The sequence below is a fragment of the Manduca sexta genome, chromosome 26, assembly GCF_014839805.1.
Source record: "Manduca sexta isolate Smith_Timp_Sample1 chromosome 26, JHU_Msex_v1.0, whole genome shotgun sequence".
NCBI classification, from domain to species: domain Eukaryota; kingdom Metazoa; phylum Arthropoda; class Insecta; order Lepidoptera; family Sphingidae; genus Manduca; species Manduca sexta.
Window position 1 is genome coordinate 16,241,134 of NC_051140.1, and position 27,041 is coordinate 16,268,174.

At 34.2% G+C, this 27,041-nt stretch overlaps 2 protein-coding genes across 2 annotated transcripts in view; one reads left to right on the forward strand and one right to left on the reverse strand.

Annotated features, from left to right (window-relative positions):
- LOC115454952 (calcyphosin-like protein) overlaps positions 1-17,923 on the reverse strand; it is a 63,825-nt gene extending 45,902 nt beyond the window's left edge. The window contains exon 1 of the mRNA XM_037443534.1: positions 17,836-17,923. Coding sequence (XP_037299431.1) covers positions 17,836-17,911 — 76 coding nt within the window. The 5' untranslated portion in view covers positions 17,912-17,923. The remainder of the gene's footprint in view (positions 1-17,835) is intronic.
- LOC115454134 (protocadherin-like wing polarity protein stan) overlaps positions 1-27,041 on the forward strand; it is a 180,594-nt gene that overhangs the window by 20,179 nt on the left and 133,374 nt on the right. Inside the window, exon 2 of the mRNA XM_037443532.1 lies at positions 24,853-24,885. The gene's annotated coding sequence lies outside the window, so the exon portion shown is untranslated. The remainder of the gene's footprint in view (positions 1-24,852; positions 24,886-27,041) is intronic.

Here is a 27,041-nt window from a genome sequence, read left to right on the forward strand (position 1 = left end):
TTAATTCATGTTTATAATTATGATTAGTTACATATCGCTCTATTAACTATCAGTGAAGTCTTAATACATAGGACTACGTCTGTAGCTTTGTAGTATGTCTTGGCTTATAATTAATTAATATCTCGTGGGTATCATTAAAGTCTAGTTAGTGGTCAAAAACGAATTTAACAGCATCTACAACAAATTTTGTCATTTAATTTAAATACTAACAGCCATACATTTGCATTTAAAAATGCTAAATTGGCTGTAATCTCCCGCCAAAACACACCATGTTTTCAACATGGCGGGCGGCGCGGCGCGGCAAAGCGTCGCTTTACGATTCACTCGAAAATTATAGCTGTAGGTTGTACCTACGTTAAATTTTCATACCAAACTAGCCATACTCCTAGCTAATAATAATATATTACGGCGAAAAGGCACGAACTCGATCCTTGTTCTGTTTTTATTCGCCAACTAACTTCGGTAAGCTGATTTTGGTTGACTTTAAACGCGTTAAATTCTAAAAGCCGGTACTTTTCGTATGAGTTTACGCGATGAAAATAAAAACTTTACGGTATTTTAACGAAAAGTTTTACATTATTCCGCTTTTATACTCTTTAAAAAATAGAAAACACTAATTGTTTTTAAAACAATGGAATTTAAAACAGGAGTTAACAATGAAATAAGTCTTGTAGTTGCATTTTTAAGATAATTTCCATATGCAAATTTAATTTCATGCTTTTATACAGAGTATATCTGTTTATTTAACCAAATTTCTTTCGGTGTTAAAAGTAAAACTGTTTTGTATGAAATGTTAAGGAAGCTTTAGTTATACAGTACTATTTTCCAATTAGTGCTTACTAAACTAACAAATTTTAGTTCTTAATTCTTTATCAAAAGCATATATGCAACACGAAGTCAACCAAGTCGAAAATGTAGCAGATATTAATAAAAAGCGAACAATGTGGATAACACATTTGTCAACAAGCGTCCGATTTTATTGCGTCTCCAGCGCCGGGAGCAGTTTAATGGAACTTGTACTGCCAAAATAATTATCCCGTTTCGTAGCTTTTCTTTCCATGAATATTGGATGAGAATATTTATTATGAACAGTTTAAATGTGTAAGTCGCTTTTCACATGTTACCGTTATAGGGCTCGGGAGGTGCTAAAATTCGTGAGTTGGTACAGTTATGAAAGTGATAAAAAGTATGCAGTGGGCATGTTTTAATGTAGTTTGTTTGGAGACGGTTGTTATGGAATAACGCGGTTTGAAAAAAGTAGTTTCTGTGTTCGTTGTATGTCCTGATATGATGAAATTTATAAAAACAGGTCTCTATTTTCGATATGCTAAGCGGATTTTAAACCAAGATAATTGATAAAGAATTGACCGGCCCCAATTAATTCAGATTTTATCATGAGTGCCAATATCTTTTGCAAAATTAGCAGCGCATCTCTACCGGGTTTATCTCTATCGGTTTTATAGTTTCAATATCAATTATAATTAAAAAAACAGTTCATTAATACCGTTAAGATATTTGAAAATTTATTCTACCAAGCAACATTTAAGAATAGCAACTACTTGACTTTTATATTTGGCCGGCTAGCCTAGTTGAAATCGGCCGGTATTCCTTAGGGAGGCGAGATTTGGGAATGAAAGATATCTATTTTCACAACCCGAGGTCTGTACTATTTACTATTGGAACCTTATTCCGATTGATTTCTTTGTCTATGAATACCACGGATATATAGTCAATTCTCAAAATCATCTCGGCCATTTAAAAAATAAACTAAATAATGTGTATAGATTTATATTACTAAGTGCTCAGCGCGAAATTTTAAAAGAATGTAATTTAATTTTTATATCTGAATTATCAGTACTATGGATCTATTACAAATGATGACCAAATGTTTTGTCATTCAGAAAAAAGATCTAACGACGGGTATGTTTTGTCTCTACCGCCTCTACATATAAAAATTACTCTGTTTTTGTAAAAACATTGATATTTGAACTATTTACGAATAAATGTGTGTAATTGAGCGATATAAATAAGACCTAAGCACCTACGGGTTGCAAAATAAGTGATTTCAAATTCAATATTCAATAATAATAAACATTCGTAGAAATGTTTTTTGTGGCAAACTTTTTATGATCTCGCATGATAAAAGTTTTACTTATGCTAGCAGTATAATTACCACAGTGGCATATACCTAATAATGTCGATTAATCACGGCTAAACCTATGTCACGTTTCAATAAAATGCCATAATTAGATAACAGGATGGCTTTATCATAACAGTGTCATTGTTTTATTTTTTTTTTCTTACATAAATTCATAACGTTAAAGATGTATGCTTGTTATTGAAGCTACAATATCAATGGCTTTGCAGCTCAGGTGCTAACGGAATAAAGAACCATCTCTATGCAAAAACATGTCCGCTAGATACAGATCTTGGTGCCAATTAACGCGACTATCTTGTTCAACCACATAACGAACCAATCTCCGTCCGACTTGCATTTCCTCATAAATAAAATTATTCTTTATGTGATGTTTTTAATGTAAAATATGTGGAAACTCTCGCAGATCGTAGTACTATTTGCATTACATTCGCAGTTTGTACAGCAATAATTGTTAACTACAGCATTAAAAATGGAACCAAAGTACCGTAGAACAAAAGCGTTTGCAAAATCATCCACTGGTTAGCAAAAATAACATTTCAATAACCTAAAACTTAAATGTTCGTTTTTAAATAAATTATTAATATTTAAGTTTCTTTCCGATTTAAAAAAAATAACGGAAAAAATATACCGAAAAAATAAATTGCTTACGTGAAACCACAATGACCTTAACTCTAACTCTTCTGGTTCACATATTTTCCTTCCATTAAATACCAAACCAAGCTTTTATCCAGAATATTCCGTGACATGAGATATAAAGAGGCATCGATTTCGTTCTTTTGTTCCACGATTGATGAGTGTCCTACATTCGCATCGGTGTGTTTTTAACGACTGTAGGTGAACTGCATTGTTGTGTGTTGAAGCTTAATCATTTAATTACTTATTGTATTTTATACAAAATAAGGAACAAATATATCGCATCTATTTATTAATAAAGACACATAACAGAATACAGCTATGGACAAAATAATACAATTTTTAAACTACACTGCCCCATTACAAGTCACGTGTTTTAATCCCATTCAGCGGCCTTATTCTCTGTGACAGTATAAACTGTTAACACGGCTGAGAAATTAAGTAACTAAATCTTCGGGAAATTAGCGTGGAATGGTATTCTATATGCCAATTTCTATTATCTTAAACGCAACGCGGTGCGTTATGTGCTTGTTACTGTCCTAGTAACGTGTGGCATAGAGAATAAAGACCCAGAAACATTTACCAATGTGTAACTGCTCAAAGAAGAGTGCGCGGGTTCGAAAATTCGCGGTACATCCTTTTATTATTCTTCTTCCAGTCTAGCGTAAATTGGTTTTTTAATATAAATACCATATGTTCCAAAACAACACTATACCTGTAATTCACGTGAACAAAAGCTTACAATCCAGAGCAATTTACCAAAAAACCGTGGCGTGAATGTGGCCATTAATCTGAGAAATATAATCTTCCCGTAGGTGACAGAGGGCCGGATTACGTCGTTGAAACGGCGGGGAAATGTAATTAATGCTTATTGCTGTCGCGATCTGATATTGCCAACATTTTTTATTAAATTTTCATCAACATCAATATCAAATGGTGTTTGATTTTTATCGATGGCATACCACCGTTATTTATTTATAAAATCTATTTCACAGTTTTATTCTTTTATATAAAAGATTTTTTGATTTGTTGTGAGTATAGGTCGTAAGCCATTACGTTTTATTGGAAACCGACCCGGAGCAGCGGCCTCGGATAATAGAGGTTTGGAGACAAACACAAACAATGCTCGATATGAGTTGTTGTTTTTAAATTATAACGTATCGCATAGTCCTATAGGAATTCAAATGTTTGAAAACTAAAGAAATTACTTGGTAATAATTTTCTTAATTTTTTTAGTTCACGAATTACCAGATTGAGCTATTCGAAGTGTTGAACAATTTTAAAATTTCACGCAATGTCTCATTCGCTTCTAAAACGTTCTATAAACAAATCTAATTTGAATAAAATGTTTTAGTGTTTGATCTCTAATTCGTTCAGTTAAACAGCAATAAAACCTCTTATTGATACAAACTACCTAAGTTTTGGAATTAAATATTCATTCGTATATTTTATGGAGCCTCCCCTGACTCGGGGTCTAACGTTTCTAAATGGATTTTAAAATTAAAACCTTTACCTAAGGGATCGTACATTTTGATCACGCAAATGTTTCTATTGGCGTGTACCGGGAGTTATATTTGTAGACAATTTTATAAATGGATGTTATGTCTGGATCAGAGGGCTTTGCTGTAGGAATATTTATGATTTGATTATAAAAGTTAGTAGCTAAGGTTTTTGACCCGTGATTCAAGAAATCGTAGGCTACTGATATTTTTTTACGTCGATATCTTTATAAAGTGACATAACATCGAGGTTGAATTATAAAAAGCAGCTTTATAACCGTCTGCTAATTTATAACACATTCCTAGTAAAACTGGTTCTTGAGAAATATCTTCTATTTAAGAGTTCCTGTGTTACATGTTATACATATGTGTAGGTAGCTTTTGCTCGCAGCTCCGCCCGCGTGAAAGCTCATATTTTGAACCTCTTTACTCGCATAGAGTTCAATTTCGCAATATCCTTTATTGTTTGTGTAGTTACATATGTAATATAGAGAACCTATGTACGAAATTTCGCCTTTCTATATACAAGGATTTGGGATAAGGGTTGATGAGTCAGGCTGAATCAGGCTAGCAGTGAGTCAGCACATTTTTTCATATATCGCACTCTTAAGAAAATAATGACCCATTCCAAAATTGACAATTTATGGGAGTCGTCAAACAACTAATTTCTGTTTGCAATCCTTTAGATATTTCCCATTTTTTTTTATGCTATAGATTTCATTATTTACCTATCTTTAATAAGCTCAATTTTATAGCAACTTAAAAAAAAGGTAACAAACAAAAAATTGTTTTCCGACGACTGGCACAAATTAACAATTTTGAAATAGGCCATTATATTATTAAAAGTGCGATATATAGATTAGGATTCGTCACAATTTATTGTAAGTAAAATGGGAATGTGGGCCACCTGAGGGCCTATTAGAATATAGGCAGGTATCATTGCCATTTAAAAGAAATCCTAATTGCATTAGTAACCTTTAAGTAAAGGAATGGTAAATTTGGAATGTTTGCGAATTGTACAGCCCTTGGCATTTATACTGACCGAACCAAACTAAAGCAGTTGTGTAAAATCGCGTGGTACCACGACCGTCATGCTTGAGCCAATCAATTCATGTAATAGTAAAAACATATTTGACAGAAATCTGATCTTCTCCTTTCCTTTCCTCAGCAGAACCATGCATGCTGGCATGGGAAGCCACAGCTTTATGGTTAAAACCATCATGGCCCGAAGTCATAGATTCGCTCACTTTTTTCTTCTCCGCACCATCAGGCTTCGCAATAGTTTGTCTGGGGTTTCCTCCTCCCTATAATCCTGGGTCTCCGCCGTAGCGTGAAGAAGCATTTTAGTAGACCGGCATGATTGTGTCGAATAGCATGAGATAGCCATCTATTGCCATTTGATACTTTATTCGGACAGCATCGCGCTTATCAGGTGCATTGGCTTCACTTTGCCATGCCAGAATATTATTAAAAATAGCTAGGCTCTTAAATAATATACGGATATAGTTCTTTATGTGTGTTGTACGGAGAAATAACTACACGGTACCTGATGTAAAGTTTAGTTTATTATATAGTTTTAAAGCCAGTCAACATTTCTCTGAAATCCACTTACTGATTAAGCAACTAACTCAGAGAATCGCATTAAACTAACAGAATTGACCATATAATCCCAAAACAACGGTGCAAACAGATTTCATGAATTTGCATTTGAGTCAGAATCAACGCAACGTACCGACAATAATCGTAAATATGAAACTTTATGATCATGTGCGTGTGTGCGTGACGATTTTAATATATCACTACTTTTATTACTTTTCCGATGAGATAATTGCGTGTAACGCGTCTGTCGTGTAAAATGGTTTTGGAAGCACACCTTCAAGTTACGTGTTTCCATACATTCTTTTATGTCGGAAGTAATACCATTATAAACGCACCCTCATTAAAGTATGCACTAGTAAATTTTGATTCTGGGTAAATATTCTGTATGAAGTAGTGGATCACCTTTTGGTCAACAATTTATACTACCCACCCATTCAGAAAAGGAGTCATTAGGGAAGGTAAAATCCCCCACAAAAAACATTTCACGTTAACTTCTTGTATAGTTGCTACCATACCATTAAGTAATGATCATGCAGTAATAATCAAAACTGAATACAGTGTAGCTTTACTACATTTGTACAAAGCCATTTTATAATATTTTACCTGTATCCTTTTACTTACGTATACAAGCATTGAATGCTCTCACATAAAGAAAATAATGCCTAACCAGTTTATCTACTTCATCAAATGCCATCTACATAACCTAAAAAATACTCCCGAGCCGTTCATATTTTATCAAATGTACACACTGGATGTTGGTTTGTACGACTGTTCATCGCGATTCGCATTCGACCGATCTTTTTCATTCGAAATTTAAATTTTTATTTTGCGAAGTCTGTAACAAAATCTGCCGTTATACCTTTTGTGTAAATAATGGAATATAAACATACTTCAATACTTAATAACACAATATAATTGGGTATATAGTAAGATATAACGGTGAGTAATTTGCAAAATACATAAAATAAAACAGATGCATTGATTGAAAATTCGGTTCTGCAAAATGAGTAATTACTTCAGAAGCAATGGCTCAGTGGTTAATTAGTTTAAAAACCTATCTATAACAGTGGCAAAGGGTCCATATAACCATATTCCTGCCTGGTTCCCTTTTGTAATTTATGTAAAATCATTATAGCGATTTTCAGACAGTATTTATGCATATTACAACCTGGGGCCTTATTCTCTATCCCGCACGTTACTTTAACAGTGCGTAACAAGCACGTAACACAACGCATCATGTTTAGGACTATAGTAATTTGGCTTACAGAATACTACTCCACGCACATTTCTCGAAGATAACATGACACGGTCGCGTTACGCGTTTACACTATCATACAGAATAAGGGCCCTGTATGTTACGCGGAGTTACCTTTCGGAAAACTTCGCCCTTCGCCACTGATCTATAATATAAAAAATCCTTCGTAAGATATTTTTATGGCAAATATAATGTTCTATTACAACAACAAAGACATTGTTGAACCACCAAAACAGTGCAGCGTAGTAGAAAATTTGAAGATTGCGGCAACGTACGGCAAAATCGTGACTTAATTTTATACGAACTAGTTGCAAACTTAATTTTCACTTTTGCGACTGCGATGAACTGGCCGCATTAAGCCACTGGCCTTGGTAGTCAGAACGAACAATTGTTAAGCTAAGTACAATATAAACTGTGTAGTTATCGGTTTTAACGTCTACTATGGCAGTGTTTGGTAATCATTTGTATTGTAAAAGACGTGAATTTGAATCATTGTCAGTTAATGAATACTTATGTCCGTACCGTATGGTGTATGGTCCGAAATATGTAACGTATCGATAACTACGGCGATTGCAATATTGTTAAAATCGTACATAGATATTACTGATATTTCATTTTCCGACTATTTAAAATAAAAGGAAATCATAAGCCGTTATTATTCAATCTTCCAATACCTATACAATGTTAATGTAGCTGTTTCAGCTTTACTTTATTTTTTAAATGTTGAAAGACGAATATTTTGCTTCACACGTGTTAAATAGCAAATACATTTTTGTACCTCAGATTCAATATTACCCCAATGCTATTGTGTACTATGCAAACAAATCTAATCGCACATTCAATGAAGCGTCAGAGCATTTACACCAGGAACGAGTGCCCAAAAGCATAGGAACGGTTAAATCCCTAGCACATTAGGCCCTTTCACTGCCTAATCCCTGCCTATTCCCGTTTGAACCCAACGTCCGACAAAGAGAATGCTCCCGGGCGATAAAGGGATTAAAATTTGTAAAATTTATAGCTGAATTAAATCCATCGGCGTGTGAGGGTCGATCGTTTTAGACTTAGCCCAGATGCTTTATCAAACAAAGGGTCTAGATCTTTCTGTTGAGACGGATGAGTTGGCGTTAATCGGATTGTTCGAGCGTGTATGATGGATGGTTAGGTTACTGATCTAGATTCGACATTATTTACCTAGATCTATTAGTAATCATTTCTACAAGTGGGAAATTCTATTGTATTGTACTGACAGCTAATAATTACTCATTGCTATTCACATAGGTTATTTGTTATTAAATTTTATGTAAACTTGCTTTCTAGTAATGCCATCGCTGGTTACAAAACAGTGCTCAGAAAATATGTTCCATCGTTATTAAAATCTTTTTCATACAATCCATCATATTTATGTAACATTCTATTCAAACTATTCACGAACAGAAAAACTTACATCAAAAACCGGGTTCAGGTGTACTCGGTCTTGTTTCGGCACGATGCCCCGAATCTCTTGTTCCGATATTAACATATTCATTTGATAGCTGCGAGGTTTTGCGTACTGAATTTTACATCTATTTACCAAGCGCTAACGATCCGCTTTTGCAGGTAGCGAAAAAAATCCTTTTTATTTTGTTTTAAGTTTGTCATTGTTACTGAATTTTCTAGCCAGAAAAGGTGTTTTCTTTTTCTTGTGCCAACTGTTCCACTATTCACTAAACAACGACGCCAATATTATATTTATAGCTTTTAAATTATAATATAATATCAGGCCTGTATATACTGTCCCATTGCTGACCACGGTCGTCTACTACTAAGAGGGATTAGACCTTAATGTACCACGTTAGTCTAGTGCGGATTTTTGGACTTCACATACACTCAAACTTGTTATACAGACTACTCGAGTATGCAGGTTTTCTCACATTGTTTATCCTTCACCGTTAAAACAAGCTATAATTCACAAAGCTACTCACATAACTTTAGGAAAGTCTGAGGTGCGTGCCCTTAGGTTTTGAACCAAATTATCGCCACTTATGTTACAATCACATAACCACAAATTCTTACTACCTTGCGTCTTCTCAACTCCCATTGAATTATCTACTCCGAGTCCTTTTTATTAACGTAGTCCATGTTCATTTTCCACCACAATCATCCAACGTGTAGGGGTCTATATGCAATTGTATAGTATTAATATTAAATGCCAGTTCACACCTACGCGACGTGGCAAATCTCCTGGGCGGTTGTGGTTGGCAGGCTAGCAACTCTGTTATATCATAATTGTACATCATTAACCAATTAACATAATAGGCTCTTATATCTTTGTACTACTCTCTTATGCCACATTTATTTACTTGACATGATACTGCAAATATTAGTTTTATAAAGGATTGTTCCATAAATTTGTAAATCTTAAAAAATTACGCCAATTCTTCAGTAAATAATTACATATATATTTGCTTGTTTAAAATTCAGTACATTTACAAATGGCCTGAAACAGGCATTTGTAACGTAGATAGCCACAGTGCCATTGTATGAAACTTTTAAACTCAATTAATCTAGAAATCTGCGCATTTCGCAAATGCAACTTGTTTATAGCTAAAGTCCGTGCTTCATTCCCAGAGCTGGGGTCAAAACAATAAAATGAGTTAGGTATTCTAGCGTGAATACGTAATTAGTTCGGCTTTAGTCCTTTGTCACTACCTCTGCTACAATTGTATGAATGTGGCTTTAATAATTAAATCCTACTTTCACAATTTTGCGAATTGTTCGCGAGATATTAGGTCAGTTGTTAATAGCCTCAGGCTATGTTAAGTACAGTTAGGCTTATGGCATGAAACCAACTGATGATGTTCGTTGGTTAAAGAATCCAATATGTTGCCTTCATTTGAATCTATTGGTTTTTATGAGATTTTTTACGCAGTGATCATTTTGTGGAGCCGTCTGCCTAAACGTAACGGAATCACACATTTTCCCTTAAAAAAATATGTGATAGTAAAATATTCATAAAAATTCATAAACATAGTGCTTTGACTCTAACTCTGAAATTATTTCACATAAAAAATCTGACAAAACAGAGATTTTCGAAAACATGTTTATTATGAAATGCTAAGTTCAATCATTGCTAAGTACATTTTAATTTCTTGAATGATTCGTGATCTTTAAAGCCCAACGATTCAATTTGTTCCATTCGAACCTCATTTATCACTGTCTTTCGCAATGCTTGTATGCTCATTTAACAGATAGAGATCGGTTTCGCTACCTTTTGAATTTTTGTTTCTAAGAATTTCAAATAAATTCACATTATAATCTTGATAAAATTGAGGTGATTACTGAAGAGTCAAGTTTCTTTTTCTGTAACTTAATAGCTAACTTCAAGATGGTGAGATAGAAAGTGCTAATTCTTTCGAAATACCTTTTTATATATATTTTATAGTATATTTTTTATAGTATTAAGTATACTTAGGATACAAAAACGGTGAGATCTAGTTTAGGTTCCTAGATCAAACGACCAAAGCTGAATATTGCTATTCGAATGGAATTGAACATGGACATATCGATGTACTGGTCTCTCTTAAAACATCAAAAAATAATTCGATAAACAAGTGTACTACTTCAGTGACTTTTCCTTTGTTTTAATTATTGCCTTAGTGGGCAAGCGAGGAAGCGGTCCGCCTGATGATAAGCAGCATTCACCCCCCATGGACTTTGCAATGCCAGAGGCACAGCCAAGCCATTTCCTACCAGGAGGTGAGCACTCTTTAAACTTCGTTTAAAGGACAAACTCGGGGAACACCGATGCAAAGAGTTCATTCCAAAGTTAGGCCACATTAATAAAGGTCGAATCTAGAAAATCTCAACTTCCTACCAGTTCACGTATAGTATTCGTAAATAACAGGATGCTGCCAAATAATGTACTCAACCCGGTCCGTGAGGTAATTACGCTGGCACGGGAGAGAATCTTGTTAATTTCGGCCTCCTCGGACAGTCTTTGATATGGCACAGACCCTAAAAGATGTCTAGCATTTCTAATTAACACTGTCTGATACCGCAAAGGGTCTTTATGAATTGAGAATGACCTGACGTCTGTAAACATTAAAATAATTTATACATTGCGTGAAATGTCAGCATGAGGTCATATGGCTAAAGGTTATATAGTTTGAGATTAAGTTTAATTGTTCATTAATTTGTTTATGACTGCCTTGGTGGCGTAGTAGTTGCGTACGCGGAATGAATACGCTCTTATATGGCGGGTTTGAGTCCCGGATCGGGCAAACTGATATTACGTTTTTCTGCTCAGTGTCAACTTGGAGTCTGGAATTTGGCTTAGCGATAAACGCACCGCCTATTACATTATAGGCGGAACACACGTGGCCAAAATTTGCTGCCCCATATTGCATACAAAACTATCATCAAAGTTAGTACTAAATAAATAGTTATTTTAGTCATAATAGAAGTTCTGGACGAAGTCAATTGATTTTATCCTTTCAAACCTAATATTTTTACGAAATATTCTGTAATTTAAGAGAATATACCCATACTCTGTATAATGAAATGCCAATCAATGTCTACAGGCCCTCTGTACTTTTCAAATTATCTCAGACATCCAATTATTTTGTACTTTACGCATCGCAGTGTGCGGTGACGTCATACAAGTATGCCAAGTAGGCTTCATAACAAGTTTGATAAAGTTTTGGTAGTTCCGGAACACAATTATGTACGATATCAGACCCTGAACTTGATAATGTCAATAAACTCCTGGGAAAGTCGATGTTACATAATTTATGTCTGAGTTTGGCTCACTCACTAAACTTTATAGTGGGCCGTTGAATGAAGGCGCTGCGTGCGAATCTGAACTCTATTATATAGAGTTAAAGTGGGTAACTATACAAGGTTTCTATTTGAGAACAAAGAACTCATTCTATCTAAAAAGTTACAAAGCGTTTTTGTTTATATTACGTTTAAATGGTCTTGCAAATAACATTCTTTGTGCTAATTTGAGAGTTGGAGGTTTACTAAAACACAGCTTTAATATTCCATTATAAATATTACTTAAACAATCTACTTTATTTTTGTTGATTATTAAATATAGAGACTTACCCCCTTATTCATAGACGTTTTTTATCTAATGTCCGAGTAAGGCTGTGATAACAAGTCTGTTTCTTAGTGCTGACGGCATGGCAGTCTTCGCAGTGCGTAGACGTAGGGCCGTTGTGATTGGCTAATATTGAATAGTGCCGTTGGGCACTGAGAAACAAGCTTGTTATCACAGCTTTACTCCGTCCTTAGATAAAAAACGTTTATGAATAAGGGGGTTAGTGCTTACTAGTTGTTCACTTTTTTTCATACGGGCATGGCAAATTGAGCCAACTACACTTGATGGTAAGTGGAGTGGGGTCCAATAGAAGGTCGACTGACGAGAGATGTTTATCCCTCGACAGTCGACATCATTATGTCGGCCTATTGGAATCGGATACAAGGCTGATCCCAGAACGCGACACATTTACGTGAGCCGCTATGACGGGCTAACACCTTGGTCGCTATCCGAACGGATATAAAAAAAGGATATCCATTAATACAAAGTGTCTAAAAATCTGCTCACCTAGTTTGGTACCCTCTAATTTAGTCCACATTCATAAAATAAGAACATAAAAACGCGACGTCTATAGTCTTCCCCTTCGGTCATAGTATAAGATCGAATACTTATAAAACTGTTTTATTTGACAGACTAGTGTGCGTAAAATATATAAGTGTGTAAATTTATGAAAATATTCATAGTGACAAAACTGTATGTGTACTATGTAGTATTATCATATCATCATATGTATATACCATCCTCGATAGTATGTGTGTTGCCCTTTCGATTCAGTAGTTACATTGAGAGGGAATTTTTTATTCGTGGCAATTTTGAGGAATCCTTTCAAGATTGTCTAATATTAATCGCACATCAATATAAAGGTAAAAAAACCCTACCTTCATCTTAATACCACTAATTTCCACATACCCGCAGGCATTAAATACGAAGGGACGCCTCCAAATTCTCATAACCAAAGATAATGACGTAAGGGCAGCTAGAAGTAGTTTTTTTAAACCACTGAATACCCGAAGCGATTAATTTTAACGGCCAGGTAAAATATTTTTTGTATAACACCCAATCCAAAGTTAATTACCATTGGTATCTACACAAATTAAGTCTGTAGAATATCGTTAAGATATAAATGTACTATAAATAAAATTAAATGTTTGGAAAACGTTTTGTTTTAAACCTCGTATATATTCGGTAGGCAGTGAAGTAGAGAATGCTTTTAACTGTAGAAATTATCGTTTCGATATCTATGGTAATGATTTGACGATATGATAAGCCTATATCTTTATTTAAAGCAGTGGTCATTAGTTTATATACCCTCAAAATACACATTAAGGTTTAGTTCACACATAACATTTTATAAAATAGTGGTTGTTGTGGTTTGTGTGTTCACAGTCAGATCTTTGATAGTGGTGCGTGTGAGCTAAGCATTAGGCCCTCACATCAAAATATATGCTAGCGGTAGAAATCGTAAATATAACTTGGAATTTATCATAAACGATAAAAAACGATTTCAAAACTTACCATTCACGCAATAAGCAATATTTCTCGCTGTTGGAAACAAACGACCAAAAGCTGGACATAAACAGTTGTTAGTTGGTATAATAAAACAGCGGGGCGCCCAACGGTGCACCTAGAATCTCCCTGATTACTGCTAAGGCATTCTACAAGGCGACAAAGGTATTTTTAACGATCGTTCACAACTATGTATACGGCAATTCCACATTTTAGAGCACTCACATTTTCTAGAGAAAACTTAGTTTAAATCCGCAATTGGACCTGTGTCAGGCAAAAAAGACACACACCGTTACACTTTCCAATGAGTTCTGACAATTAGAATAAAAAACGTTTTTCACTGTGAAGCCATCAAAATTAAATTATTGAAATACCTGCATATTCGTGTAATTTCTTTAGATAAAAATAAACATAAAAATAAAACCAATCCATAAAATTAAATGATACAGCATATTAAATTGACTTCAGATTAAGGAAACTAAACGTAAAGCTATATCAGCCTTTTAATCTAAACAAAAAAGAATGTGACACATCCAAACTCGTTTATTTATTCAAGATAAAAGAACAGCATAAACCCGATACGTATCAACGTTTATCCGTACCGACTGCACATCAGTCAATGTGTTATTATGTGGAGCTGTAAATTATCTTTTATTTTGTAATAATTATTAAGGTATGCGTGCGCCGGACATGCAACCAAAAAGAAGCGCAAGTCCGAGGTGGCAAGGTAAAAAATTAAATGCTGCAGCGGAATCAATTATGTTGCCATCATTGTACGAACTGGTTCGGACGTTCCCGAAGATAGATTGGAATGGCTTCTGAGTGGAAAAAATGGACCCGATTTAAACAGTGTACTTGTCTCAACATTAGTGTCAGTTCGAGAAAGCCATGAATATATTAAATTAACTCTCATTGATATGACTGTGTGATGGTTTTATTAAGTGTCTCGGTCAATGAGACTGTAGTACATTAGTATTTATTTTATTTTTACCGGCCGGTGTTTCTCGGGACAGTGCATTAATAACGTCATGTTTTTTTTTTCTTATATTGAATGTTGGTTTCAATCGTAAACATGTTTAACTTTGTATTATTTTAAACAGCACAAAGAGATAAAAAAAAATATAGAAAGAGAATGAGTATTTTAAAATGACGTATCCATTAATACACGGGCACCCGCAATGCGGTTTCTAAAGAATTTCTTATTATTTCCTGAAACAAAAACTCCATTAAGTAGAATTCTTGTATTTTTGTTCCATTTCTTCATTTCAAAGTTTAGTTTAGGATCATCGCACATTAGGGGTCTACACTTGGACGGGAACGCTTAGCATCGCTTACAAGAGAGTAATGGCTGTCTAATCTCAGGACTTTTAACAAAAATCGTTATTTACAGGAAAATCTACATTTGCCCTAATCTTTATGAAACTCATGTTAAACACGACATTCGCTTGATGGTAAGAGTGACTATTTAAAACACTGGCATCATGACCTAGAATTTATCATAAAGCGCTACATGAATTATTCTCGATATAAACATATTCATAAAGCCCAGCAATTATACCGCCTCAAATATACAACCACAAAATTCATGCTTAATGCTGCTTGCCGAAATAGATGAATATATATTATATGCTATATCTATTTACGTTCGTCACATAGAGCAGCCAAATTGTTACGTCGCTTCACAATAGATTTGCATGTGCTAATCTAAGCGAACCGCCAATGTGTGATTTCATTTACGATTATGGCGAATGGAGTTCCCGGTTATTTATTTCACATTAGCGTCGTGTGCGTTCCTTATTACGAACCGGCACTGCTAGCCCCAGGATAGGACCAGATGTATCCTAGGATTTACAGCCCAGCTGGCAATCAGTAAACGAGTATTGGAGGCGTAAACTGATCACTTTTTTATTGCATTACGCTACGGTGTACAATTATTGATAATAACTTGATAGTTATATCTAGTTGGTAGTAGTTGTGTTGTATGGTACTATTAATATTGTTCAAGGACAAGAATTGTAATCTATTACCATAGCAGGGTAAAAGTTTTCAAAAAGCAAACTTTAATCGCGTGGCATTCAAAATATAAAAAAATTGCTTAATGACGTCTCTGTCCAACTGCTAGGTGTACATTGTAATATTATACTATAATAAAGATACATATTACTTAACTTCGTCACTATTTATTTATATGTTGTACAACATGTATATAGCAATTTTCTAGGACATCAATTCGTATAATTTGTCCGTCCATCCGGTAGATAACCTTTGCATTGAACAAACAATACAAAGTATTGAAAACAAAGCGTGGAGCGAAACTGTGTCGCAAATACAATCGTAGGTGCACTGGCTTAGATCATCAAGGAAGCAATCTATAACACGTGTAAGTAAGGCGAAATTAATTCAAATCCCTACACTAGCAATCAAATATACAATTAATAAAGGCGCAAGGTTCAATTCATGTATTATAAAAGATCCCTCTCGAATCGAAACCTCATTCTATTTTGGCAAAGCATTTACAATTCCGGTAGAAAACTCCGGCAAAGTTTTACGAAAGGCCCATCCATTTTACGTGAATACCGATTTATTTATAGAAACTACGGCGCCTGAGCATCGATCCATGGCACTAAGTCCTTTTCAAACCATGCCGTACTACCTCTGACTCATACAGACGTCTGGAATTATTACTGCTGTTTCAAATTGTAAACGAACGATACGAAATGCGATAAGTGCTTTGAATGAAGTTTACAATCACGCGAGGGTGTAAAGCGGTTTGTACGCAGTTTAAAGGAATATTTATAAGATCGTTTTTAAAAAATGTTTAGTACAAAATAATTCTTATTACATATTTTAGCTTACCATCACAATTCTAACAAACGGTGAACATACGTCAAATGCAGGTTATATTCATCATCATAAGTCCACCAAGTCCAATTATGCCATTATTTAAAAGACAGCCGCAATTTTCCTTATTCTACTTACAAACTATTATCATATTCTCATACAACAGGAGGTACGCAATAATCAAATAAACAACGTAAATACATATTGAGCTTATTGAATAATAGCTATACATCCTACACAGTAGATTAGGTGGTGCAATTTGGCGGTGAGCTGTCCGTCCCGTGTCCACGGGGAAGAGGGCACAAACCAATCAGGCGACCGCGAAACACCAAGGGTTTCACGCGTTGAATAACAATACGTTGGACTAACATAGCATGACTTGGAATTTAAAAACGTCTGACTAGTTTCTTACGTAATGAAAATGTAACAGCTTTTAAGGTACTGATAAGCCTTTTTTGGACAGGGGATTTATGTTATACAAGATTTTTCAGGTAAATTAAAAGCCACAACTATTGTAAAAATACAAACGTGCCTTAAAAGAGCCATGGTAACTAACTGTTAAAGTACTTAAGTACTTGTACATAAGTAGTATTTTAATGTTTCGTATTTTATTTGTCAAGGCATAAAACCACATAACAAGCATCGCATTTTGATATGAATGAACTGGGAACGGATTCCGAAAGACTCTATTGTGTTTAAAAGTATGTTAGTTTATAATTTGATCACGATTTGTATTCAGATGACGTAAGCATTCATATCATATGAATAATATTCACGTAAATTAACTTCGCAAACAAACGCTGATGATATAAATAGAAAATTCCATTTCTATGTTTGTTTCGTTTTAATCTGACGTGAAATGACATGACTGTGTTGAGTAAACTGTGAGTTGAAAATGTATGTCAGAAAATTACAAAGTCCTGCTTTAATAGAAATAATTTCAGCATTTTTGTAAATCGATTAACACTATAAAACATTGCTAAGAATGGGAATAGTAGAACCACTAATCGAACTTCTTGTATCTGTTTTCTTTTTATCTTAAACAATAAAAGTGAATATAGTCTTAAATGAGATGCCGAAATCCCATATCATTACCAATTTCTTATATCTGTTTTTTCTTCGTGGTAAATATTAAACTTTATTGAATATATTGTTATATAAACACGCCGCAATCCCATATCATTAGCCCAAGTTTTAACAAAATCCGCCCTAACACTTTTCAATACAAAAATAATAGCTCTATCAATAAGTAAACAGAACTCACGATCCTTGGGGTCGCTCGGCGCGGCGCCGCCCCACGCGACCAAACAAACAAACACTGTAGCCGCCAGGAACGCCATTTCTGCACTACATACAGTAATTTTGTCAAATAGCTTTATATAGTGATGGCCGTGACCACCCACGGTCATTAGCTACAGTACGGCCTTGGCAATTGAATGATTGCTCTCAGTTGCCATTGAAAAGCGGCTCGCGGATGCGTTTTGTTTCAAGTCAACTGTGTTGTAACGACAATGTGTTAATTGTTGCAGACTATTGTTTGGTAAGTTGGAATGATTTGCTCGTTTATCAGTACATAAGTTTTGTTATTATAAAGGATTTATTACATTTTATTATAAAGGCTTTATAATGTAAGTAGGAATACTTGAACTTGATATGCAATTATATTTAATATGATAAAATGAGGTCTATATTTTAAGTTAGATTTCCAGTTATACTAAATCAGTTAAAGCTACATTAAATGTCTGTCTAGACGATAATTCTGAAAACTTTTCTTTTGTCTTCTACTCTAATAAACACCACTCATATTATTTTTACTTCAATATTTGTTCAAACTGTTACAATTTTGAAATTTCCTAGGTCGCACTTTAGATCATAGTCACGTAAATGCATTCAAAAACATAGAAAAGTTTTATTAAATTTTAAATTTAATTAAAACCTTACTCCTTATAAAACGTAAATAATATTCCAAATATAAATCGAGATAGACGTGTACGTTTGTACCAAACAGGGCCCTTATTCTGTATGATAGTGTGAACGCGTAACGCGGCCGTGTCATGTTATCTTCGAGAAATGTGCGTGGAATGGTATTCTGTAAGCTAAATTTCTATAGTCCTAAACATGATGCGTTGTGTTCCGTGCTTGTTACACACTTTTAAAATAACGTGCGGGATAGAGAATAAGGTCCCAGGGCGGTTTAAACGGCGTTTAATTAAACGACCAGATAGCTGCCATTCTAGCGTGCAACAAAACCACGCAAAATCCGTAAACGTTAGCACTCGTCCATGCGGTCTGTCCGTGTTTACTTATTAGAGAATGTTTTAACCCGGCTTAACGCGAATCGATACAAATACGTTGCCAACCATCTTTTGTTAGGGTGTTTTAGCCCCCTAAGTGCAGCCCGCCGTGCACGCGTATTACAAGCGCTTTTTGTGATGCAAAGCGCTTTCCGCTGAGTTGTTTAAACACATGTTATATGAAGCGGAAAGGCTTCTGCACTTATGTTATTTGAACCGCTTTAGTTTCTGTTGACTTGCAAGTTAAGGACAATCGAGTCGAACTATTGCTTTAAATGGAGTTGATATTGCATTAGTTATGATAAGATTTGTAAACATTTATACCAAGTATACATTCAAAGAAATTTTTGTCTTACTTTAACTTCTGATAAGAGAGAAGCAACAGGAAAAAATACCTTATTTCGGGTTGATAAAGAAAGTACAATTTCATACATTTTGATAATACAAAAAATACTTACTATGTATTATTAGCTTTTGATAGTGGCTCCGCTCGCGTGTAAAATTTGTTCCGAGATAAAAGTCCTAATTTATATTTTCTAGGGTTAAGTTTTGCCTATATTTTAAGTTATACTTCTTACAATACATCGAAGGAAACTGCATTCAATTCCATGTAGTATTTTTACGTGATTCGTGTATATACATACAGACATACAAAAATTCTAAAAAATTGTCTTAACTTGTGTGTAATAAAAACCCTCCATATTAGTATTTCGTCAATATCAATAATGTACCATCGACCTATTACAATTTTAAAACATGTAAAGATGTCAATACCTTTTATGATAGGAGTGCTAAAGCCAAATTAAATAGCTACATCGTTTCTACATATTTTAACAAGTCATAAAACACGTAATATAATAAACAGTATACAATTCACTTATGGCAGAAACTTGTATAGGTGATAACGTGCTCGTAAGAATTATGTAAAATATAATGACACGACGCAGGATCCGAAGAGTTACCAGTGATTAAGCCTCAGGCATAAAATGAGTTGTTTATGATCTGTCGTGTCGGTACAAGATAGGATTTATTAAATAATTATCTATGTTCCATCTACCAACTTATATCAATAGAGAAAACATTCAAATTCAAATAGTTTATTACAAATCAGATGTACATAAGAGCTTAAAATCTACAAAAATAAACAAAATTACAGGAAATTATAAACAACAGCGCAAATTACCAGGGGTTCCCAAACTAGGCAAGGCCGGTATCTTTACAATAAATTTAAAAGATGGTATTAATAAATTTAAAACTAACGATAAATTAAAAAGATGGTATCTTTTACCGACACATTATTTGGTTATTATAAGGAGCCCGACTGTCTGTCTGTCTGTTCTTGTTTATGAACTTAAGTTTCTTAACTTAACTTTCTTACTACTTATTATAGTATTGTATTTCTACTGACTAATATCACAAAACGTTTGGATGTTTGTAAAGAGTAAATGCAGAAATAACTCAAAGGATTTGGATGAAATTTGACACAATAGTAGACCATGTCGAGGATCAACTTAAAATATAAATAGTCTACTTTTTATCCCGCTTAGAGACTCCCGTTAAAAATAATGAATTATTTAAATCTGATTTTGAAATAGATGGCGCTAGTGCCGTTGTTTTGGGTACTTTTGTAGCATGAAAAGCTCTTTGCGCGGGCAGATATGCGAGAAATACCTGGTTATGTATATTTATATTATAAATAAACTACATTCTTATTTGTGAAAATCTCAACTTTGAATAAATTTTCCACAGTATACTTTTTCATTATTAAAAGTAACTACAATAATCTATATTGTAGTCTATCTGTACTTTCACTCCGAAGTATTCAACGGTCTATCTAAACATACATTTCACATTTCCAGTATTAGGATTATATCAATATAATCATATTTGGAGCTGTAAATTGTATGGACGTTTGTGGTTTACCGCTGACCAATTTGTCCATCCGTTTCAAAATTATAATAGACAATACCATTCCATAAAATATGGATTTAACTGACCCTATTATTATAAACCATTTGTTTATGCTTGGTTTTGAATTCCACAAGGTTTAAGTATGTTTCGTTTTAGCATAAATGTTATTGTAGATTCACATACATTTTCGAGAGATTTTAGAAGTAAAGCATTCAGGTCTAGTAAAGCAGCAAAGGCCTGCACACGATTTGACTTTTTATGTATAATGAGGTAATGTTATGTTGGTTGAAAAATCATACCTAAAAAATTACTATACAAATAGTATACATTTTGCAACCAGATAATATATTACCGTCAATATTACCCTAATTAGTGCAGGTGCCTTCGGGAGCTCCCTCGCAATATATTTGTTTTCCAGCCGCACTTAACTCTAAACTTGTCTCATAACTCCGTCGCCAGCGGAAACTCTTTACAAGTTGGATGTTTCAGTGAACTTTTCGATGAGTTTTTGTACGTTTTTACGAGTACATCGCTGTGAGCGGAATGACTCACGTGCGGACATCGCCGAAGTTCGGTTACTGATCTCATTATGTGATCTTAGCGAAATGTATTACTTGTAATTATAAAATATTGTACCCGTGCTAAGCGCCACAGATGACAACATTAACAGACATTTCCAATAAAAAATCCATTACACTATTTTAGATGAACCAATCAATCCAAATAAACTTGTAAGCATGTCAAAAAAAACTTTTGTTCTGATTGGTCCATTTTTGAGATAGATCCAAAAAAGTGATTAGGATCGTTCATTGAAAATGGCGGTAGGTCACGTAAATGTTGTGGTTCGTTTTGAGGAGTCCGTAGTTTAAAATCTTCCAGTGTTAAGTACATTCAGTGACACAAATCGTTATCATCTTGGTGGCCGTCGACCGACACAAGCACCTCGCGACCTGTCTAACCATCAACACATTATTATCGGGCCGCATTGTACTATCAAATTCAGTATAGTCAATAGTTTAAAATATCTAATATATTCTTTTTTATGAATAAATAATTAACGGGACTAAATTATGAACAATACGTTCGCCTGATATTACTATCAGTCTGCGAATAAATAGTAGCAACATCGTCCACAAATTTAAATTATAAAATACTGCACAGCGGTGCGCTTGCCACCTGAGACATTGGATGCTAAGTCTCATAATGCTCAGTAATTACGCTGGCTACCGTGTCTTACAAATCTATGCAACGAACTTGGCTAGGGGCCGTATTAATAACTCAATCTTACCTTCGAACGGGATCTTAAGTATACATTTACAGGCTTACTTATAAAATTTCGCAAAGTTATTCTTAGTTAAAACACGAATTTATTTGATCAGCTGTAAGTCAAAACGCGCGATCTTACGTCTTAATAAGGTTTAAACTAGGAAACCACTGATGTTTTGACAGCAATTTAAGCAATTCTTAAGTAACTCTTAACGTTAAAACAAGCTTTTAAGTAACACTGTTAATGTATAGAACTATTTAAATACACAAAACTTAAGTTGTCGTTTAAGAGCTTGTTCTCAGCTAAGACGGCATTGTTTAATAAACAAAACTCATTTGTCAAATTCCATCATAGGCTGTGACTTAAGATATCATTTCAGATGTTGATATCTGTTTATTAAATACCAACGAACTTAAGATGCCGATTTTAATTTGACAGCGTCTTAGCTGATGTCGTACTTCAGAGCGAAGCTGAGTTGCATCAATTAATATGGCCGTATGATATGTACGGGATGCTAATACCAAAAGATGCTATAAAAAGTTCATGCAGTTAAAGATATACTTAATAATTTTCTAATATTACCTAAAGTATAGCGGCGATAGCCTAGTTGGGTGTGGAACGGACTGCCGAGACGAATGTCCGCAGGTTCAAATCCCAAGGGCACACACCTCTGACTTTTCTAAAAATCATGTGTGTATTCTTTGTGAATTTATCGTTCGCTTTAACGGTGAAGGAAAACATCGTGAGGAAACCTGCACATCCGAGAAGTTCTCTATAGGAATTTCGAAGGTGTGTGAAGTCTACCAATCCGCACTAGGCCAGCGTGGTGGACTAAGGCCTAATCCCTCTCAGTAGTAGAGGAGGCCTGTGCTCAGCAGTGGGCAAGTATATAATACAGGGCTGGTATTATTATTATTATATTACCTAAAGTTATTTAATTTCAGTTAATATATATCACGAGAAATATACTCCAACGTGTGTCCTAGCTTTTTATTGCCCATAAAGCCTAAAATCGTACACACAATACCACCACGAGAACATTAGCAAAGGAATTCGCTGATTTAGATTCGCACGTGCCACGCTTCCGATACGCGTATAACCTGCGTTTATAGCCAATTCCAGTACCACTATAGTTTGGAAACAAATGTTTGTAATGTAGACAAATATTTGTTCCAACTGTGTATCAATGTAAACTCGGCTCATGAATGACTAAGCAACAGTTATGATGGAAATCTTCTTTTTACCGTCTCATTGTACCCTGCGCCTTAATTACTAGTTTTCAAACAGGTGCGTAAAAACTGGTTCACGCTTGCTCGTTTCTTTGAAATAGATAGGAAATCAGTTAGAAAGAGCTCTTTATAGGTGTGAATGCGAGCAATTCACGTTATTCGGCTCGAATGTTGGAATTGAATGAATGTTGGTATAAAGTTTCAAAGGTCAAATCGGTTATGGACTGTTGGTTGGCGCGGATCGTTTAAAAAATATTTTATTTCGAATAGAAATGTTAGCTTTCCCCTTTTTAGAATGCGTATAGAATCAAAGAATGCATTTCGATTTATTTTATTAACTTTCTATTTAAATTTTATTTGGTATATAAATATTAATGCTTTATTGGCATTTTACAGTATCTAGGTATGTATAACATGTACGATTAAATTTATCTAAAATGCAATATAAATATTATTTATATTACAAATATTAGTTTAATATATTGAAATTTTTAACTTTAGATTAGCTATATGATACTTATACGCTATATTGAACACTGCCTCAAACATAAATATTTATATCGTTTTGTTCCACCTCACTCAGTAAACTTACAACTAGGTTTTCCTGATGGTTATCAATGTCGTAACTACAAAAATGTACAAAATCAGACGTAAATTTAAAAGAGATAGACCCACACAAATGTCTGTTCTGACTTTCTTTGCAGAAAACTTAAATTGACATCACTTATCCTTCCTTACGTATCACTTGCGGGGAATCTATGAAAACAAATTGCGTAAAGAATTCTCCCTGTCATCGTTCGTCAGCGATCCTCAGGTTCGGGGTGCAAGGCTTAATCCCATTAGCACCCCCCGTGCATTCGTCCTGCCCCCTGCTGTCCCCCGCCTCTTTTAGCCCCTGTACAACTTCACAAGACAGACGCTTTGTTTGGCTTAACAAACTTTGACGCGGAGTTGCAAAAACGGATTAAAGATTGATATTTGTTTGGGTTTTCGGTATCGGTCATGTTTGATTGATTTGGGTGAAAGGTTAAGTTTAACAATGTTGGAAATAAGGTATGCGTTTTTATTTCTAAGGCTCTATGTCTTCTTGTTACCCGTGACAAAGAATTTGGAAGATGTTACTTAAAAGAGAATTAGGGTCTGTTTCACAACTTCTGAGTCACATAAATGTATAAGCCGACCAAATACAAAAGTCACACTTCATCTATGCTCCCAAATATATGTTAATAAAATGTGTGCTATCTACATTAGCTTCTTAATACAATAACTGTCAAATAAATTTACTTGAAACTTGTCAAACAGGCCCTAATTGATTTTAAACTTGCAACTTACTTCTTACTTATTTTATTTATCCGTCAAATGTAATCTCTTCACAACGCGCATAATAATTTTTAATTTAACTAATCTACGGTCTATAGATATTATATCATTAATATTTGGTGCTCTAATCGAAGCGCCATCTGTCGTGTTGGTGACGGCGGGAAGCGAGTAATAATAACAGCGGCCCGCTTCACTCACAGCTGCCGCCGGTACGAATGGACACACAAACATTAGTATTGATTTATATATTTCTGTTTCAGATTAATCGTATTTACCTGAAAAGTGTTTCAAAGGTAAGTGAAGATTCTAATATAAGCATTCTAAAAAAAAATCAAACAAAAATAAAATAGCTTAAAAATATTTCTGTTAGTCATGAGTACTTACAAGTTATGGATTCAAAGAATGACAATTTAACTAAGATTTATTTTTGTTATAATCTCATTAATTTTGCTCTACCTTATTCATTTGAAATTGAAACTTATAATTGACCTTTGTTTATTTAGATTATTTACTACTTTAAAGTTTAAATGTAATTGTATATTTTCCAAAAATAAATGAAATAATATCCATATTTTTCGTTAAATAATAAGCAGGTAATATTATCTGCAAGCATGTCAATTTGGAGAATTCAATTTTATTTTCATAATGAATATATTGTTCTTTATCTGAGTAAAGTTGTCGCAACTGTAACGAAGCTTTCGACAGCGACCGTTCGTTATATAAACTCGTGTCGCTACGCGCTGGTAATTTGTGGCCGAGACCGCCGGTGCTGCGAATCAAAACTTTTTATTAAATTTTAAACTTCATACGTTTCTGCTACAATCGAACACATTACATTTCTCATTGCGTATGGTTTGGATATTGAAAAATGGCCGTAAATTAAGAATTAATAACTGCTACAAAATATGTATACGTATTTATATTTTATACACATATGTTTCACACAACAACAGGAACTACGAAGGATGCTTTTCAAAAAGTTTTCATGGTCTAAGAGGTTGGTTAATACCGAATTAATAAAATTTTGACTCGCAATCTTTACTCGTTTAAAAGAACTACAATGAAAATAAAAATGTTACATATATTTGTTGTTTTTGATTCATGTTTGTATAATATAATGCATTATGAAGAAGATAAAAGTTATGACTAAATTACTTAATTACATTCAGAATTGAAAGGAGGTCTTGAATCACTGATTAAAATATCTTAACAATATAAATGCAATTTATCGGAGGTCCTTATACTGGAATACCTCGGTCTCTGCCCAGTAAGTGCATTTTCATTGCATACCGGAGGCACGCTCGGCTCTAATTACGACATATTTTTTACATTACTCTGGTACCGTTTTAATATTTTTCATTATGATGTCATTATTGCGTTGAATGAAACGAAAATTGAGGAAATATCGTTTAATTTTTTATAAGAATATTTTTAAAATTGCTGTGAATTTTATATTAATCATTTGCTCTCTGTCCATTTTGTTCTATATAGTTCACTCAACTTAGTACTCAACGTACAACCAGATTCAAAAGCCGTTAAAATTATTTTACGTAACTCATAAATACTCAGACCGTTTTTATTACATGTGTGGATAACCGGTCACATACTCGTCTCATAAAAAATGGAACCGAATTAATTTGCTTTAGACAAATAAACATGGTAAAATTTAATCTAATATTTGGTTAGTGTAAACACTCCGAAGAAACTTACACAAGCGGTTATTCAATATTGAACTATCGTTAAATTATAACTTAATCGGCAATACAAACACGTAGAGAAGACGTTCGCACATTTTCGCATATATTATTGTTCCACGCGGTGTGATTATTTATTCTTGTCAAAGTGTTTAGTATCAATACAATGTAGTATACTTTAATATTCACTATAGTAATATGGAAAAAATACAAAAAGAATTATGGATGTGCTGTTGGAAAAGAACAGAGTCTAGGGCTTGGCGAATGAGTCTATGAAAATCTTACTCCCTATACGAAATGCAACAGCAACTTTGTTATTTTTTAAGCAATAGTACCACCACGGTCGAGCAGTACTATATAAATAAATGTAATATACAATATAAATACTGTATGAATTTATGTCTACAGCAGCTCTACCACTTTAATATTAACAGCGATACCCCGTCACATTAACCTTGAGATCAAACAGCGTTGAGGCAATCTTTATGCACCAGCTGGTACTGAGACTCGTTTGACTACTACTTTACGTATGCTTGCGCAACTGTTATTTAATTTCGCGATCTGATAGAGCTCCTACATTATTTCCTTGGAACAGCTATAATAAAAAAAAAAAACTCTGAAATATATTTTTTCTAACATTCTTAAATTTTATTGCGAACGCGTTGCTCAATTCAAACATAATTAGCGCCGTACCCAGTTAGAGATATCGAATTAGGAGCCGCAGTAATTGCAACGAAATTGTAGATAATGAACAT